Source organism: Ostrea edulis, chromosome 1 (assembly GCF_947568905.1).
Source record: "Ostrea edulis chromosome 1, xbOstEdul1.1, whole genome shotgun sequence".
Lineage (NCBI taxonomy): Eukaryota > Metazoa > Mollusca > Bivalvia > Ostreida > Ostreidae > Ostrea > Ostrea edulis.
Genome location: NC_079164.1, coordinates 56,610,357 through 56,629,693, shown reverse-complemented (window position 1 = coordinate 56,629,693; position 19,337 = coordinate 56,610,357). Strand labels below are relative to the sequence as shown.

At 35.8% G+C, this 19,337-nt stretch overlaps 1 protein-coding gene across 3 annotated transcripts in view; it reads left to right on the top strand.

Moving 5' to 3' along the window:
* LOC125672851 (sodium-dependent serotonin transporter-like) overlaps positions 1 to 19,337 on the top strand; it is a 139,546-nt gene that overhangs the window by 72,867 nt on the left and 47,342 nt on the right. For all 3 annotated transcript variants that reach the window (XM_048909068.2, XM_048909069.2, XM_048909070.2), the window contains one exon: positions 1,147 to 1,369. In XM_048909068.2, coding sequence (XP_048765025.1) covers positions 1,147 to 1,369 — 223 coding nt within the window. The remainder of the gene's footprint in view (positions 1 to 1,146; positions 1,370 to 19,337) is intronic.

The window sequence follows — 19,337 nt, the reverse complement described above, 5'->3', positions numbered from 1 at the left end:
CATGATGCAATGTATATATTCTGGAGGACTAACCAAACACTTGAAATATAAGCGAGATTCATGGGGACACAAAAGACGAAAAGTATAAGAGTATTTTATCGACAAACCGGAAGTTGCCGTTTCGACTACCGACGGGGGGTGAACATTCTTTTGACACTTTGAAAGAATACAATATACAAATTTCTGCTAAATAAGAAGGTCCTCACTTGAAAACTGTGGAAGGAAAACAGACAAATCATGTACTCTCTGTGTAATAATTCCTCAAAACTGACTAAGTTCAATAACCTGTAATTTTCTCAAAAATTAAAGGAAATCAAAACCCTTGCCACATGCACATCTTCAATACCTATATAAACACTCTGTAAAACAAGAAGGTTCTCACTTGAAAACTGTGGGAGAAGTTTCCTGAACAAATAATCTACTCTCTTTGCAATATTTTCTCAAAACGGTCAACAACCTGTTGATTTTCTCAAAAATTGAAGAAAAAAAATCAAAATCCTTGCCACATGCATATCTTCATTATCCATACAAACACTCTGTAAAACAAGATAGTCCTCACTTGAAAATTGTGGGAGGAGTTAGCCGGACAAATTATGTGCCCTCCATGTAACAATCATTTTCATATAAAGGGGCAAAACTCAACAGAGGTCCAATGGATCAAAATTGCAACAAGATCTGGAGTGATCTACAAAAAAGCTGCATAGCAAGTTTCAGCTTGATATGTGACAGAGAACTGAAATTAGAAACAGAGACGTACAGACATCGCTGTACTATAATACGTCCCGCCTAAAGACGGACTATAATAAAAACGGGCGTCTTTACTCTTTATACGAACTCGAAACGCGGCTATTCAAACACCTTGACAAGAAATGTGGAATCAGTATGGGAAACAATTTTCATTGCATGAAAATTCGGGACAAATTATATTCCTGTTGGGTGGTTGGGATACGATTTTTGTGTAACTCTTCATGTTATCCTCATTGTGATAGTGTTTAAAATATATGAGATTAGTGTTTTTAACTTATGTGTACACGTTGAGGATATCATATATTTTGAATACATTACTTAGTAATACATTCGTGATAATTTTAATGAAAGAAATGGAAATAAGATACATTCTTTTAAACCAATGATTTTTCGTTGTAGGTGTTGGGTACGGTATATGCCTTGTGGCCACATTCGTGGGGATGTATTATAATACTATAATAGCATGGGGCGTATTTTACTTGTTTGCCTCCTTTCGGTCTGATGTGCCCTGGGCAGACTGCAATAACACATGGAATACGGAGAACTGCATGTCTTTATCGAAAAGTTTCAACAAGAGCCTAGTAACGAACCTTACCAGGAGCGCTGCGAATGAATACTATTTGTGAGTTCTGTTGCCCCTTCTTTTTCTTCTTTTTTTTTTTTGTGGCTTACATGAGGTGAAAGCTCAAGTGAGCCTTTCTGATCAATTTTTATCCGGCGTCTGTCTGTCTGTAAACTTTAAACATTTTCGACTTCTTCTCCAGAACCACACGGCTAGGAGGTCTAGAGCCTTTTCCCATAATCTCACCGACTTGTTTATTAAAATTTGATGTATCTGTTTCTATAAATAGATTTACCTGGCAAATTGGATTTATGTTATGTTTTGTTTCTTACAAGATTTCTTTTTGAAATATGGCAAAAATACAGAATACAAATGTCGAATTTATTATTCGAATGGACGTAGTATTTCATTATGTGATTTTTAACTATGTGAACAAGAAAGTACTTGCAACGTCTATATAGTCGATCAAAGGTGAAGATAACGAACAGTGATCAATCTCATAACTCCCATATGCAAGACAAAATAGAGAGTTGGGCAAACACTGACCCTGCATATACCAGAGGTGGGATCATGTGCCTAGGGGGAGTAAGCATCCTCTGTCGACCGGTCACACCTGCCATGAGCCCTATAAACATAAATGGGGTTAACCAGTCAAACTTGTTGTGTCAAGAACGGCCTAACAAGTCAGACAGCATTTGACCCAATTATAGGTTGTATTGGCAAACTAGATTTTTTTAACGACCATAGAATTTGCGATATGCTGGCTTTAAACGAGGCTGTTGAAACCTCTGCACCGTCAACCTGTCTGTCAGCAGCTTGCCTCGATTTGAAAACTGACCATACGCAGAACAAGCTCTTGTGTATTGAATCAGTTGAGAGATATAAACATCATATGCAGGTGATAATGGAATATTGCTACATAAATATGGACTGTTGATGATGGAGAAGCTGAAATCATCCCGTTTGTTATAAAGCTGAGTTGTTAGTTTGCTGTGAACATCTACTTTCAATAAAATATCTAAGTATGAAGCAGAAGTGGACGACTCTGTGGTGTCTTTTATTTCGAGTTCAGAGGAATATATCGAATCGACATATGAAAGTTATTATTAATGGATAAAACGTCGTCGATATATCTAAATGTCGAATTGAAGGCCACAGCAAGATATTTTTTCTGATCACGAAGACGTTTTTGAATAAATTCTGCTTCATATGAATATAAAAACAGGTCAGCTAACAAAGGAGCACAATTCGTGCCCTTGGGAATTCAAACAGATTGGTGGAAAATCTGATCACCAAAGACCACGAAGATATTTTCAATGAGGAACGCTAGCATATTTTTTTATTGCAACTTCAGAGTATTTGGAGGAATCAGCAAAATAATATATTGGATGACTGATCACTATATATGAATATTTCCGTTTTCCATTTTTGTTGAAGAAGCAACTATCTATGATGTCAAAAAGTCTAGTCTTTAATTTATCGTGAGGAATGGTGGTGTAAAGTGTTGAAAAGTCATACGTTTTGATGTTGTTGATTTGAGAAAAGTTTGCGATTTCAAGTTTACTAAAAGTTCTTTAGAATTTTTAAGAATCCACATTTGATTAACACCACTTCTGGCATATGTAGTGGCACAGTAAGTTTGAAGTTTCTCCTTCACAGTTGTTAATATTTTCGTGAGGAGCAAAGATAAGAGGTTTGGTAGAGCACTTATTGGATCCAGCAATGTGTCTTTGTAAGGGTTTTTATGTAGTTTAGGAATCCATTATAGGTACGGTAACTCATATTATTCATTTGACCCATTGACTGGGATATTAAATTTTCTAAAACTGAAGCATGATTTTGAAAAATTAAATTTTTTGAAAGGGTAGTTGGAGTTTAAGTACGATTACCAAAAGTGGAATTATTGTCAAGTTCGTGTAATAATGAGCCTTACAAACAAAGACAATGTTGTTACAAGGTTTGTCAGCTGAAACTAAAACATATTCCTCATGTAACCTATCTAATTCTTTTATCACTTCTGGTTTACTAAACACAGAAGGATAAGTGGTACGTACATTTGTTTTAATATGTCTAATGCGGGATTTTAATATTCCTCTTACGTTTTAAATCCATTCTGACAATGTATCAAGTTCTTCTTTTTCATATTTAGCCCATCGTCTTCGACAGAGTTCATAATAGAGATGAAGGTCTGTCGCCAATTGAAAGACCGAAGTTCTCTGTATTTAGGACCTTTTAGAATAAGTGCTTTGAGGTCCTCATTTTCAACTAGATCAATATCACCAGTAATGGCATGTCCAGCTGGACTATAGTTGAAAGAAGATAAAGAACAAGAACACGTTGGTGGGTTAAATATAAGATGGTCTATAACTAGGCACTGCAAAGTTGGTTTATAATTAAAAAGTTTGGATGGAATAGTAGAAGTATGTTTGTAGGAAATACTGGGTGTACACTTGAACTTGAAATAAGTTGGAATATACGGCTGAACTCTTTTATGACGAAGAATGTTGCTTATGTTGACGGCATCTATTCCTTTGTAAATTTGGGCTTAAGGAACTGGCGGCATGATTTGGAAGGAGTATCATTCATGACCCGTGGTGGTTTAAAGAGCCTGTGATTGGTACCATTCATAATCATAGAGTTCAGTCTATATTCAGGTGTTGAAAAATCCAAGTATAGACTAGCTGCGGCTTCTTTAAATAGCGTATTTAAAACTCTCAATGGAACATATTAAAGTTTTGTACGAATATGGTGTGGACCTAATTGTCTGTTGACGTAAGTGAATCAAATGTGGCATCATTTATACTTGGTCTTTTATATGAACGATGTCCTTGACTGCGTTTCCGTCTATGAGTATTTGGAAAGAGTCCCATCACATCCACGTTATTTCCTTCTGGACTAGTCAAATTTCCCACATCATATACATTATCATTGCATCCATATGGAAATGCAGTACCTAAGGTCCTGATCCATATATATATATATATATATATATATATATATATAGATAGATAGATAGATAGATAGATAGATAGATATAAAACAATGATAATAACTAGTAATCCTAAATCCTAATTGTCCGCGAACAATTAGAGGACTTTCCCACCTTTTCATTGCTTTTTGCTTTTTCCTGACAATTTTCATCTTCAATACTTCTTCACTTTTATCGCCTAACCGAACAACGCCTAATGATTTTCGATAAGTCTTAAGACGTCAAAAGCTTCTCGCGGCGGAAAGAAAAGAAGACAAATAATAATAATAATAATAACTAGTAATCCTAATTGTTCGCGAACAATTAGAGGTCTTTCCACCTTTTCAGACATTCAAACATTGTCTCTGAATAGAAAAAATCTGTACTTTATATGCTTTAGATGGTATGAAAAGTGCTTATTTTCAAAGTTTCTAGATGACTTTGACCTTGACATAATTTTCAAGGTCAAAGGTCAAGTATTCCATTCCAGTTGGTTCCGTCTTTCTACGACTTATATTTTAGGAGTTTTGAATTTTTCCGTAAAAATCGTAAACTTTCAGGGCCATTAACTCCCTTTAGGGATCACCGAAAACTTAAAAGTAAACACTACAACGCTTCAGCCTGATCGACTAAAGAATTTAGTGAAAGTTTCATGCTCTTATCATTTACGGTTTTCGAGGTGAACCGATAACAAGGGTTTTTTGCGTAAAATCCCATAAGTTCGTTAGGGGTCAAAGATCAAATACGCAGGGTGAGATCTGAGCATGTTTCGATATATCAAATATGATGGTCTACATTGTTTTTCGATAAGTCTTAAAACGTCAAGAGCTTCTCGCGGCGGAAAGAAAAGAAGACAAATAATAATAATAATAATAATAACTAGTAATCCTAATTGTTCGCGAACAATTAGAGGGCTTTCCACCTACAATGATTTGAAAAGAGATATTTAAGAATATTTAAAATACCTTGAAAATAAAAATAATAATGTTTACGGTGACCTTGACCTTTGACCTTGACCTCATTTTGAAGGTCAAAGGTCATGGGTCTTAATGCAAGTGATCCCATGTCTTTATCTATATTAATAATGTAAAAGCTATAAGTTTAAAACATGTTAATCAAGACATTCAGGGGCGATAATTTGTTATGGGGTTTTCGGTTACTTTCGGTTAGCTTCTCAATGTTAAAAATACGTTGAAAGACCTTGAAAATGGAAAAAAAATAATTTTGATGATGACCTTGACCTTTGACCTTGACCTCATTTTGAAGGTCAAAGGTCATCGGTCTTAATGCAAGTGATCTCATGTCTCTAACTAAATTAATATAAAAGTTATAGGCTTAGATAATGATATTGGAGACTTTCAGGGGCAATAACTATGCTTAAGGGTTTTGGTATCCCTTCCATTAATTTCTCAGTGCAAGGGTCTTTTACTCTGAAGTCATTAGCGAAGGTTTCATGTCTCTATGACTTTCGCTTTAGTAGGAGTAGAGATAACAAGCTTTTCAATGCGAGTCTCCGAAATTCACGAAAGGGACAAAGTTCAAAGTTATCATGTATAATATCTGAACCAATCATGAAGTCAATACTTACCGATATAATATTTCAATGCTATCTTAAGCAGGAAAAAGGGTATGAAAAGTGTTTTTTTCTGGCCTTTTGGGGTGACCTTGACCTAATTTTCAAGGTCAAAGGTCAACGATCCCATTCCAGTTGGTCCCGTGTCTCTACGATAAACCGTTCTCATGTTGGACATTATTTACGAATAAATCGTAAAACCTAAGGGGCAATAACTCCCCTGAGGGGTCTTCGAATCCTTTTGATTAATGCCCATATGAATCCATTTAGGTCTCTTATATGTTTCAGCAAAGGTTTGATGCTCCTATCTTTTACGATTAAAGAGGAGTAGTGATAACAAGGATTTTTACGTAAAGTCCAATAACTCCGTAAAAGGTCAAAGGACAATTACGCAGGGTCACATGTGATCATGTTTCTAGAAGTTGAATATGATGGGCTATAAAACTTTTCGATAAGTCTAAAGATGTCAAATTATTTTTTGGCGGAAAGAAAAGATGGAAGAAAATAATAATAATAAACAGAACAATATCAATAGGACTTTCCACAGGAAGGTGGAAAGCCCTAATAAACAGAACAATATCAAAAGGTCTTTCCACAGAAAGGTGGAAAGACCTAATAATAAACAGAACAATATCAAGAGGACTTACCACAGAAAGGTGGAAAGCCCTAATAATAATAATAATAAACAGAACAATATCTAGAGGACTTTCCACAGGAAGGTGGAAAGCCCTAATAATAAACAGAACAATATCTAAAGGTCTTTTCACAGAAAGGTGGAAAGACCGAATAAACAGAACAATATCAATAGGACTTTCCACAGAAAGGTAGAAAGTCCTAATAAACAGAACAATATCAATAGGACTTTCCACAGGAAGGTGGAAAGCCCAAATAATAATAATAATAATAAACAGAACAATATCAAAAGGTCTTTCCACAGTAAGGTGGAGAGACCTAATAATAATAAACAACAGAACAATATCAAAAGGTCTTTCCACAGAAAGGTGGAAAGACCTAATAATAATGATAATAATAATAATAAACAGAACAATATCAATAGGACTTTCCACAGAAAGGTGGAAAGCCTTAATAAACAGAACAATATCAATAGGACTTTCCACAGAAAGGTGGAAAGCCCTGATAAACAGAACAATATCAATAGGACTTTCCACAGGAAGGTGGAAAGCCCTAATAATAATAATAATAATAATAAACAGAACAATATCAAAAGGTCTTCCACAGAAAGGTGGAAAGATCTAATAATAATAATAATAATAAACAGAACAATATCAATAGGACTTTCCACAGAAAGGTGAAAAGTCCTAATAAATTCTTTATTTAGACAGGATAGCACAATTAGTACAAATGACTAGTTTACATTGTGGTCCTGTATAAAACATATTCACAGACAGATAAATGAGAGGATAGAAAAATAGATAACATAATATAATATATATATACATAAAATATACGCACGATATCACTGGGGGGAAAATAAACATATACATATCTATATATCACTTATTTGAGTAATAATGCTGCAAATATGCTGATTTAAAAGATGTAATAGAACCACAGCTTCTGACAGACACGGGCAACTGATTCCATAAAATTGTGGAGGATACCTTAAAAGACCGTTTATAATATTCAATTCGAACTTTTGGTAAATATAAAATGCCACTATCGCTACTTCTTATTGTTCTGGAACTAACTTGGCTGACAAGACTATAAACGTTCATATATTCTGGTGTCATGCTATTTAAAAGCAAGCACTAATTTTCTATATATAGAATAATCAGAAACAGTCATCCATTTAAGAACACTAAAAATATCACCTGTAGAAGTCTGAGTTACTTTCACCTTCAATATAATTCTGGCTGCCCTTTTCTGTAATTTAAAAAGTCTCAATAAAAAGCTTGTTTTTGGCTGAGCACCAAACTGTGCAACAATAATTAAAATGAGGATATATAACAGTGTTATAAATTTTCAATAATGCTGCATTTGACATAAAAGTTTGCAGACGACGTAAAATGCCTATTTTCTGTGAAAGTTTCTTGCATAAAAAATCAATGTGTACAGACCAGATTTGACATTCATCTATTTGTACACCAAGAAGTTTGGCCGTTTTAACAGTATCTAAAACAATATCTCCTACTTTGATACACATTTTTCTACACTTTGAGAGTTTTTGTGCAGTGCCACTCAACATACATTGTGTTTTCTTTAAATTCATCGTATGTTTATTACTTTCCATCCATTTCATAGAGTTTAAAAGATCATCATGTAACCTGTGCTCAATAACATCAATAGATTGATGTGAAACATCCTGAGATGCATTATCTGCATGTATAGAAACATTTGAGTGCTTTAGGCACTTAGGATAATCGTTAACAAATAAAATGAAGAACAATGGACCCAATATGGACCCCTGAGGCACTCCTATTGTACCGTCTTTTTCATCTGACAAAACACCTTTCCATCTAATACATTGTGATCTTCCGCTAAGAATAGACTGAAACCATTTAAAAGAATTTTGACAAATACCAAATGATAAAAGCTTGTGTAACAATACTTGGTGGTTTACAGTGTCAAAGGCTTTACTAAGATCAATAAAAAGAACACCTGTTAATTTGCCACTCTCTATATTACTTAACCATTTATCAATAATGTTATGAAGTGCTGTTTCGCAAGAATGCTTTTGTCTAAAACGGGATTGATGTTCAGTTAAAAGATTGTTTTTATCCAAATACTCATAAAATGAGTTAAAAACATGCCTTTCTATAATTTTGCTTACGATTGCTAAAACTGACATGGGTCGATAATTGTTCACCATAAAATTGTCACCAGATTTAAAAAGAGGGGTAATTCTAGCTTTCTTTCATTTGGATGCAACCACACCACTTTTTATAGACATGTTTAACAGATATGTTAAAATTTCACCAATCACACCTGAGCTAATTTTCAACAACCTTACAGAAATAACATCTAACCCCGTAGCCTTCGAATTTGACAGCAATTATTTCATTTTTGACAAAATTAATATTTGGAATGCTAAAAGACCCCCTAGGCATTAATTGTTCAATTTCAGGCAATGAACTGTCAAATTCCTCTGCATATTTGTGTCCAGTACCGCAAAAGAAGTCGTTAAAAGTATTGGCCATGTCTTTTGTATCTGTAACGGGTTCTCCGTCCATTTCTAAATATGTTGGCGTAGCGGTTGCCGATTTCGTTGGTAAGAATTGTTTTAATTTTTTCCACATGTCTGTTTTGGTTTTGTATAGGCTTGATTTATTGCACTTTCCACAAATTCGCGTTTAGCATCGTTAATTTTTGTCACTACCCTGTCTCTTGCGGTCTTATATAATTTCCAGTCGGATTCGTCATGTGACTTTATTGCTCGGCGGTGTAATATATCCCTCTGTCGCATTTCTGAAAGAATATCATCGTTTATCCACTTCTCCGAGTCACTGCGGATACGTCGTTCTTTTATCGGCATATGCTTGTCGACAACTGTCATGAACATAGAATGGAAAGACGACCACATGCTATCAATGTCGGGTAATGATTTCAGCGAGTGCTAATTTATAAGAAAGTTTCCTGACATAGTGAAGATTAAAGTTTGTTCAAATTATGGCCCCCAGGAGTAGGATGGGGACACAATAGGGGATCAAAGATTTACATAAAAGTATATAGAGAAAATTTTTACAAATCTTCTTCTGAAGAACAATTGCGCCATGGAAGTTTACATTTACATTAAAGCTTCCTGACATAGCGCAGATTAAAGTTTGTAAAAATCATGGCCCCCGAGGGTAGGTTTGCCCACAATAGGGATCAAAGTTTTACAAGCGAATACATAGGGAAATCTTTAAATATGGGCCAAGGTGATTCGGGTATCAGTCCATGGGCCTCTTGTTTACAGAACATTTTGAGATCGAGCACGTGAGATCTGAAAAGGAATCATTAAAATATCTCTTAAAGTAACATAACTGTTTAATTTGTGTATAAGAATTTTCGTTTCTGTACCAAAGGTAACAATTTGACGATTGTACATAAGACAAATCTTTGATATATCGAAGGATAATCCGAGGGGCACCAACCGATCTATTCAAGCCTGTGCCCCTAAAATACTCTACAGAATAACACCTTTTTATTCTGGGCGACTTGTCAGCATGTCGTTATTGTTTATATTCATGAAGGAACATATATCGATCGACAAGTATCCTCGGGGACAGACTGTCCACCAGCAGAGATACAACTCCGATAAGCAATACAAAATAGATAGTTGGGCAAACACGGGCCCCTGGACACACCAGAGAGGGATCAGGTGCCCAGGAGGTGCAAGCATCCCTTGTCGAATGATCACACCCGCCATGAGCCCTATATCTTGATCAGGTAAATGGAGTCATCCGCATTTAAAATCAGTGTGCCAAGAACGGTCTAAACAACTGTATGAAACACGTCAGACAGCATTTGACCCAATGATAGGTTGTATTGGCAAACTAGATCGTTATAACGACCATAAAATTTGCGGAATGCTGGCTTTAAACGAGTTTGTTGAAACCTCTGCACCGTCAACCTGTCTGTCAGCAGCTTGCCTCGATTTGAAAACTGACCATACGCAGAACAAGTTCTTGTGTATCGAATCAGTTGAGAGATATAAACACCATATGCAGGTGATAATGGAATATTGCTACATAAATATGGACAGTTGATGATGGAGAAGCTGAAATCATCCCGTTTGTCATAAAGTTGAGTTGTTAGTTTGCCGTGAATATCTATTTTCAATAAAATATCTAAGTATGAAGCAGAAGTGGACGACTCTGTGGTGTCTTTTATTTCGAGTTCAGAGGAATATATCGAATCGACATATGAAAGTTACTATTAATGGATAAAACGTCGTCGATATATCTAAATGTCGAATTGAAGGCCACAGCACATATTTTTTCTGATCACGAAGACGTTTTTGAATAAATTCTGCTTCATATGAATATAAAAACAGGTCAGCTAACAAAGGAGCACAATTCGTGCCCTTGGGAATTCAAACAGATTTGTGGAAAACCTGGGGCCCGTTTTACAAAAAGTCGTAAATCTTAAGTCCTAAGTCATAAATTTGAAGAACTTACGACAGATCGTAGGACCGTTTTACAAAACGTATCGTAATCGTATATATCGTAATTCTTTTGTCGCAAGTCGTATATGGAACTCTTCAGCGCATGAAGTTGTAGAAATGAACATATATAGATATCGCGCGAAACCCGACGCTTTGACGTGCAGACACTGGGGAGGAAAGAAAACTGGAGCGTCAGTGAAACAGCCGCGCTCGTCGGTGGTGTTGCGGAACGGTATGATATAATTAAGGGTAAATGTTCACCCTTCCTTAATGCAAAGAAGAAAGCACAGGAAATTCGGCAGGGGTAATTAAAATGGATATTATTATTAGACTATGAAAAAGAAGAAAATTTCATCAGCAGTGTATTGGAATTGTACGTTCACCAAATTAACTTTGAATTATAAATTTGCCTTGCTAATTAAGCGAAGTAAATTTATTCAATTCAATCTATTGATTTACCAACATGTTGACATATACAATCTTAATTGATACACTAATTCATACTAACAGTTCATATACAAGTATACATATTTGACATGTATCTGTGACATCAATCTGTATGTATACAATTTAGTATTGCATATAACATTAGTTAAATGTAAGTAATTTTCAACAGTAGTTTTACAAAACTGATTCAATTTATAAAGGGTGGGCAGATATTTTTTAGCTTTGTTAATTTAGAGCGTGCTATTTTCGCAGTTGGAAATTTCAAATAGTCGTGTAATATTCATTGTTCTTTCTGTTATTAAGATACGAGAACATAAGGTCTATATACCTTTCTGATGATATACTGTACTCCCCTTCCCCCAAATTAAGAAGCTTCACATTGTAGTCACAGGCACCTGAAGTATGGACATTACTACTCCCCCCTCCTTAATTTCTGATTTTTTTTTAACGCTAGATTTATTTTACCGGAAGAAGGCCAATCCCTAACGTGAAACGATTACCTAAATTGAAGTGTCATTCAATGAGAAGTAAAAAAAAAAAAAAAAAAAATGCAACACCGTCTATTTTTCATAAATACTAATAACTGGTATAATGGGGGTGTAGTTATTAATTAATTCACTCACAATTTCTTTTTCCGTTTGAAATACATGTACAAACATACTAATAGGCCTAACTGATAATTTAATGGACGGGGGTGGACGTGGAAAAGGGTTAGGGATTAATTCACTCACAATTTTTTCCCGATAAAGTGTCTTTCAATTCTCATACATACAAATAATTTGTATAAATCTACCATGGTATTGGATGACATTGTGCATATAAATGATGTACTAGTACATGTACGTGCATACATGTATAATAAAGACGTATATAACTATAGGCCTACGTGTGAATTAATAAGATCTGATATGACATGCATACTTTCTTTTTAAAAAATGCTTGAAGTAGTCAACATCATTGGAAAAAGTATAGTCTATGCGGGAATATACAAACATTGCAATGGATCCTATGGCACACACTTGCTACATTTGTTTGATCCGCGCACTGACGGAAATATACGAGTACGTAACCACATTTTGTGTGACGAAGTCATCAGAGGAAGTGACGCATTGTAGTAAACAAAGGAGGCAGGACAGGCCTTTATGTGTGCAGACAATAATGAATCATGGTATGTACTTGAAAAACAGCTGGTGCAGCCTTGCTTCGGTTTGTAGGATGCTCTACGTCTCCCCGCACTAAATCTGTTAACTCGTAGAGTTAACATCATTGAGGTAGTCCTACGGATTATTTCTATCGCGAAACACCCACAGCGCACGTTTTTTATAAGTCTCATTCATAACATTAAAACATTAGAAATGCAGCCATGTTGAATTATTTTAATAACCATAGTAACAAAGATTTTATGGAGCCCTTACGACAAAACTTGGGACATAGGGTCGCCCCCGGGCGGTCGTAGACTTAAGCCGAAGTTCATCGTAACTCGTAAATCGTAAATCTTTGTAAAACGGTCGCACATCGTAAGTTATGTCTTACGACTAATTTTAAGATTTACGACCTTTTGTAAAACGGGCCCCTGATCACCAAAACCACGAAGATATTGTCAATGAGGAACGCTAGCATATTTTTTTTATTGCAACTTCAGAGTGTTTGTGCGAGGAATCATCAAAATGATATATTGGATGACTGATCACTATATTTGAATATTTCCGTTTTCCATTTTTGTTGAAGAAGCAACTATCTATGATGTCAAAAAGTCTAGTCTTTAATTTATCGTGAGGAATGGTGGTGTAAAGTGTTGAAATGTCATACGTTTTGATGTTGTTGATTTGAGAAAAGTTTTACGATTTCAAGTTTACTAAAAGTTCTTTAGAATTTTTAAGAATCCACATTTGATTTACACCACTTCTGGCATATGTAGTGGCACAGTAAGTTTGAAGTTTCTCCTTCACAGTTGTTAATATTTTCGTGAGGAGCAAAGATAAGGGGCTTGGTAGAGCATTTACTGAATCCAGCAATGCATCTTTGTAAGGGTTTTTATGTACTTTAGGAATCCAGTATAGGTACGGTAACTCATATTCGTTCGACCCATTGACTGGGATATTAAATGTATCTAAAACTGAAGCATGATTTTGAAAAATTTCATCTTTTGAAAGCGCAGTTGGAGTATAAGTACGATTACCAAAAGGGGAATTAATAAAAGAATTGGCTTCATGACCATGACCTAACCTAGGGTATGTTAAATTTAACTAGAGGAGGTATTCTGCTAATTTAAACTTTAATATTCAGCACAACCAGCCACAATGTGTTCAATCTAAGGTTTTTAGCAGAATGAAAAGTTAATTCGTTCCCCGTTAGGTGGAATTGTCTATACGGCGAAATAGTTCGAACCAGGTTTATTTGGTAAACGGTACGAACTGTATTAGCCAATCTTAATTAATTGTGGACTATTTGATATGCATCAAATAATCTTGATTAATGCCAAGTTCGTTTAAAATACAGTTGTAATAACGAGCCTTACAAACAAAGACAATGTTGTTACAAGCTTTGTCAGCTGGAACCAAAACATATGCCTTATGTAACCTATTATGACTTTTATCACTTCTGGTTTACTAAACACAGAAGGATAGATGGTTCATTACTTTTGTTTTGATGTGTCTAATGCGGGATTTTAATATTCCTCTTACATTTTTAATCCATTTGATATCATAATTATGTTGATTATAACTTCACAGATCCTTCAAATTGATTTGTATGTATATATCAATATGTTGATTAGTTCCTCAAATTGATGATTCGTCAAATCTGTCATATTGTGAAGATCGTAATCACTCTACCTTTCAAGATCGTCGAAGCTAAGACGTTAAGGTTTTGATGAAGTTGCACATTTGTGTACATCATTTAATAGCTGTAAAACTTATTGAGCATATAGTGTAGCATTTTTATATGTGTCTTTGCCTTTTCCAGGCATATGCCTTTGACAGCATCTTACGCAGGGACGTAACTGCTTTATACGCCAGCACACCATAGCGTGCACGTCGTTCGATCAAGAAAGAAAAGAGGAATTATTATACACCTATTTACTGGCTATGAGGACAATATCACGTTTATTGTCCCCCAAGACAGCAACTATTTCCCAAGGCGCAGCCGAGATAAATAGTTGCTGTCAAAGGGGACAATAAACGTGCTATTGTCCGAGTAGTCAGTAAATGTTTTATTATACCAAAATAGACTTTACGTGTGTCAGACCTACCAAAGTGAAGTAAACTAATTAGAGTTATCAGACTTTGACGTCACAGAAAAGAAAACGCGGGAAAATATAACATCTTGTAAATAGTTTCGAGACTATTTCCCTAGGTCAGATATCTCAGAAACTATTTCACGGCTAGCGTTGTCCAGAAGAAATAGCAAATTTATTCACCTAACATTTATATAGCAAAACGATTCTGAGGTATAATAAACGAATCTTTTCGACTTGTTCAACATAAATCAGTCACCCAAAACATTACTTTGTACACCCCTCTGATTCCACGCACAAGTACTCTGAAATTGAAATAAAAAAATATGCTGGAGTTCCTCATATCTTCGTAGTCTGTTGGATTCCCATGGGCACGAGTTGTTAACTGACATGGAAATATTTCAGAGTGAAAGGTGAAGATAGCCAACAGTGATCAATCTCATAAATCCTATAAGCAATAGAAAATAGAGAGTTGAGCAACACGGACCCCTGGATATACTAAGAGTGCAAGAGTGTGACTTGTAAAATAGAATTCTTTGAAATTATGTTTATCATAGAACACAATGGAAAAAAAGATGAAATGTAAGAGAAAAACAAAATATATAGTATATCCAGGGGTCCGTGTTTGCCCAACTCTCTACTTTGTATTGCTTATAAGAGTTATGAGATTGATCACTGATCGTTATCTTCACCTTTCATATAGGTTTCGAACTCGGAATCACCAAAAGTTATTGCGCCACGAAGACATTGATATTAAGAATAATATTTATGAGAGGTTTCTGGATCTTCGAGTAAATACGACATTTTCAACATGAAGGTCATCTTTTACCAAATTTTATCCAATGGGACATCCAAATAAAACAATTTGAAAGTATTCGTTCTGGTTAAAGGTGGACTGTGATCGTTTAGACGATACCTTTTCATTTACTATCTGCTTTAGACAAACTCGGTGAATTTCGTGCTCATGAAATAAAAGAACTATTGACGTTTAGATATGAATTTTGTGTATTAAATCTCAGTTCATACATGCCCATTCTAAGACTGTATAACAAAATAGTCGTAACATTTTGTGTTCAAGGAAACAATACTTTTAGAATAGGTGAAATGCCTACTAAGTGCGCTATGGCCCTTTCAGCCAAGCTTGCTACAAAGCATGTTTGGGTAAAGGGGATTCAAGTTCGTTCAGAAGCCACGCCCTTTTTAAAGTGAAGATAATAAAGCAAAAAAATGGCATCTTTTAAAAATCTTCTCAAGAATCCGGCGGGCCAATTTTAATCAAACTTGGCACACATCATATTTGGGTAAAGGGGATTCCAGTTTGTTCAAATAAAAAGAGCTATGCCCCTCCAAAACAGGATAAGATCATTTGAAATTCTTCTCAAGAACCACTGTGCCAGAAAAGTTAGAATTGACAGGAAAGCTTCCTGGCATAGTGTAGAATTAAGATTCTTCAAATCATAGCCCCCATGGCTAGGGCGGGTCCGCAATAGAGGATCAAAGTTTTACATGTGTATATATAGAAAAAAAATTCTTAAGAGCAACAGGGTCATGATTACTCAAGCACCCCATTGCATATTGAATTTTTTTCAAATTGTGGTCCCCGGGTGTAGGATGGGGCCACAATAGTTGATCTAACCAAATTGTAACAGAAATTGTTCCAGCTGAATTTCGCCATTGACAATCAATAATTTTACACTCCAGGAAAATAGATTTGTCCAAGCTACAATCTTGTAAGCTTTTTGATAAAGCTTTTATCAATGGTCAAAGATAACCACTGTCGTCAACCTCATAATGCCTCGCTTGGGATTAAATGAACTTCAAGGGTGAATAAACACAGGAAATATCACTTGCATTCATCTCAATCATTTGGTAGGAAGAAGACATTTGCATAAATCCAGACCATCCAGTTGCGGGAGCCCTTAATGGCCAAACTGACGAGAAATATGTCTGTGACTTTTAAGTTATCAAGTCACCAGAAGGAAACAAAGTCCCGCCATTGAAAATGGTGGTAGTTTGTAGTATTTTATGTCAATCCTTTCGAGTTGCTCGAGCTCCTCACTAGAGACAATACATCTAGAATTTGGTTCTTCATAGTTCGTCGCTAGTGTGATTCGTGCAATTATTACCATCGCATGGAATGCGTCATTACCTTCCAATCTTTTGATATTGTAATTTACATTATCAGCAACAAACTGCCTGAAACTTTGTTCTGTAAAACCTGGAATAGCAATGCTTTTTCTTAATGCAGCACGGGTCTAATTTTTTTTAAACTTCGAGATAGGAAGAACAAAATCCCAGGTTATAAAGGGTTTCAACAAGGAAGCGAGATGCCCTGTGAGCTCGAAATAAAGGACACCACAGAGTCGTCCACTTCTTCATACTTAGATATTTTATTGAAAGTAGACATTTACGGCAAACTGACAACTCATTTGTATGACAAACGGGATGATTTCAGCTTCTCCATCGTCAACTTCCCATATTTATGTAGCAATATTCCATTATCACCTGCATATGGTGTTTATATATCTCAACTGATTCGATATGCAAGAGCTTGTTCTGCGTATAGTCAGTTTTTAAATCGAAGTAAGCTACTGACAAACAAGTTGATAGTACAGGGGTTTCAACAGTCTCGATTGAAGTCAGCATTTCGCAAATTCTATGGTCGTTATAACGATCTAGTTCGTCAATACAACCTATCATTGGTTCAAATGCTGTCTGACGTGTTTCATACCGATTGTTAAGCCGTTCTTGGCACACTGATTTTGACTGCGGATAACTCCGTTTACCTGATCAGGATATAGGGCTCACGGCGGGTGTGACCGGTCGACAGGGCATGCTTACTCCTCCTAGGCACCTGATCCCACCTCTGGTGTGTCCAGGGGTCCGTGTTTGCCCAACTATCTATTTTGTATTGCTTGTAGTAGTTATGAGATTGATCACTGTTCGTTATCTTCACCTTTCATGCAAAACAATGGTGTAACTTATGGTACGCCAAGACCAATTTGCAATGGTGAATTAAGACTCCTTGGTCTAGATGCTTGGATGATGGCCTGACCTAATGATTAGATCTTCAAATCTGATTTTCCCCCAGAGAATACATCATGGACAACTGTAAACCTTATGAAATAAATTCAAGATTCTTTTCAAATGATGAAATTTCAGATGGTAAAGGATAATACTCTTTATTTACTTGCAATGATCTTTTGTCACACTTTATAAGTTTTGCTGCATTTTTGATTATTGACCTCTTCTTGGCATTTTGGTCGATTATAAAACTCTTGAAAAACTGAGGTGATCGTATCTCGAAAGGTTACTATTCTTGATTACATTATTATTATTATTTTATTCATTTATAAAACGCAAATTACATATAGTTTCTATGCGCTGTACAATGTTTGTGTTATTAATCAATGATAACATACTTATAAAAGACCTGCAAGAGCTATAAAGGAAATGATAAAACAATAGAAAGAATTTAAATAAAACATGGTAGTAAAATGACAATGTGGTTGACTTTGACTTGACAAGATACAATTGGCATACAGGTATTCGTATGCTGGATCAAATTTAAGTTTGCAAGAGCTTGCACATGGAATCCTTGATATTGCACTGAATTTTACATTCACAGGGCATATTCACGCTTGAACAAGAGTGTTTTAGGTTCTTGCGGAATGCTCCATGTGCTTCAAGCTCTTGAAGTTCCAGTGGCAGTTTATTCCACAATTGTGCACCTAGTGTTTATGGCTCTTGCACCGTATTTGTTTGATGATTTCTTTACTACCAGTTTCCATTCGTCGGATGATGATCTCAAGGTCCTATGTGGCTGGTAAACAGGACATAACTCTCTCATGTATGCTGGTGCTGAGAAAGAGTGTAGTGACTCATGTATGGTTTTCAGCATTTTAAACACAACACGTTGCTTTACAGGCAGCCAGTGTAGTTGTTGAAGTACCGGCAAAATATGTTGTCTGTAGCATGTTCTTGTGAGACAACGTGCAGCGTTGTTCTGAGCCACTTGTAGTCGGTGCATGAGGTGATCGACCATACCAAGCAGGAGGGCATTGTGATAGTCAAATTGGGATATGACTGTTGCATTGATGACCTTCGCACACGCTTCCTGGGTGAGATGGTGCTTCACCTTGGCTATTCTCCTGATGTTGAAGTACATCTTCCTTACCACGGAGCTAACTTGTATTTCCATTGATAAGGTGGCGTCCAGGGCAGCACCGAGGTTTTTAACAGTAGACTTAGGTGTCAATATTTATTTCCCATCCAAAATGACCCGCTAATGTCTTTTTCATATAAAATGCAGAGTATGCTTCTTCCCCACATATCCCTTTCACTATGCACAAGATCAACCACTGTAATTTGTTCAACCCCATGCTGTTTAAAATATTCAACAACCCCATTAAAAGTATTCAAGTAACTTACTGGCCTTCCTATTTCCCCCCAACTTTGCTAGAAAAAATGTTATATAGATTTGCTTTGCCGGTCCAGAAATTAATGCCGCACATTTGATGATATAATGCAGCAGCAGCATGCAGTCACTAACGGATTCAATTTTCCACTGACACTAATATTCTCTTGAATTGCAAGCTTTCAAATTTTTGTCTTCAAAATATATTGTCCTAACATCAATGCCTTTCTTCCTAAATGAATCAGATCTAACATCTTGACCTCAGAAAAGTTAACTTATGC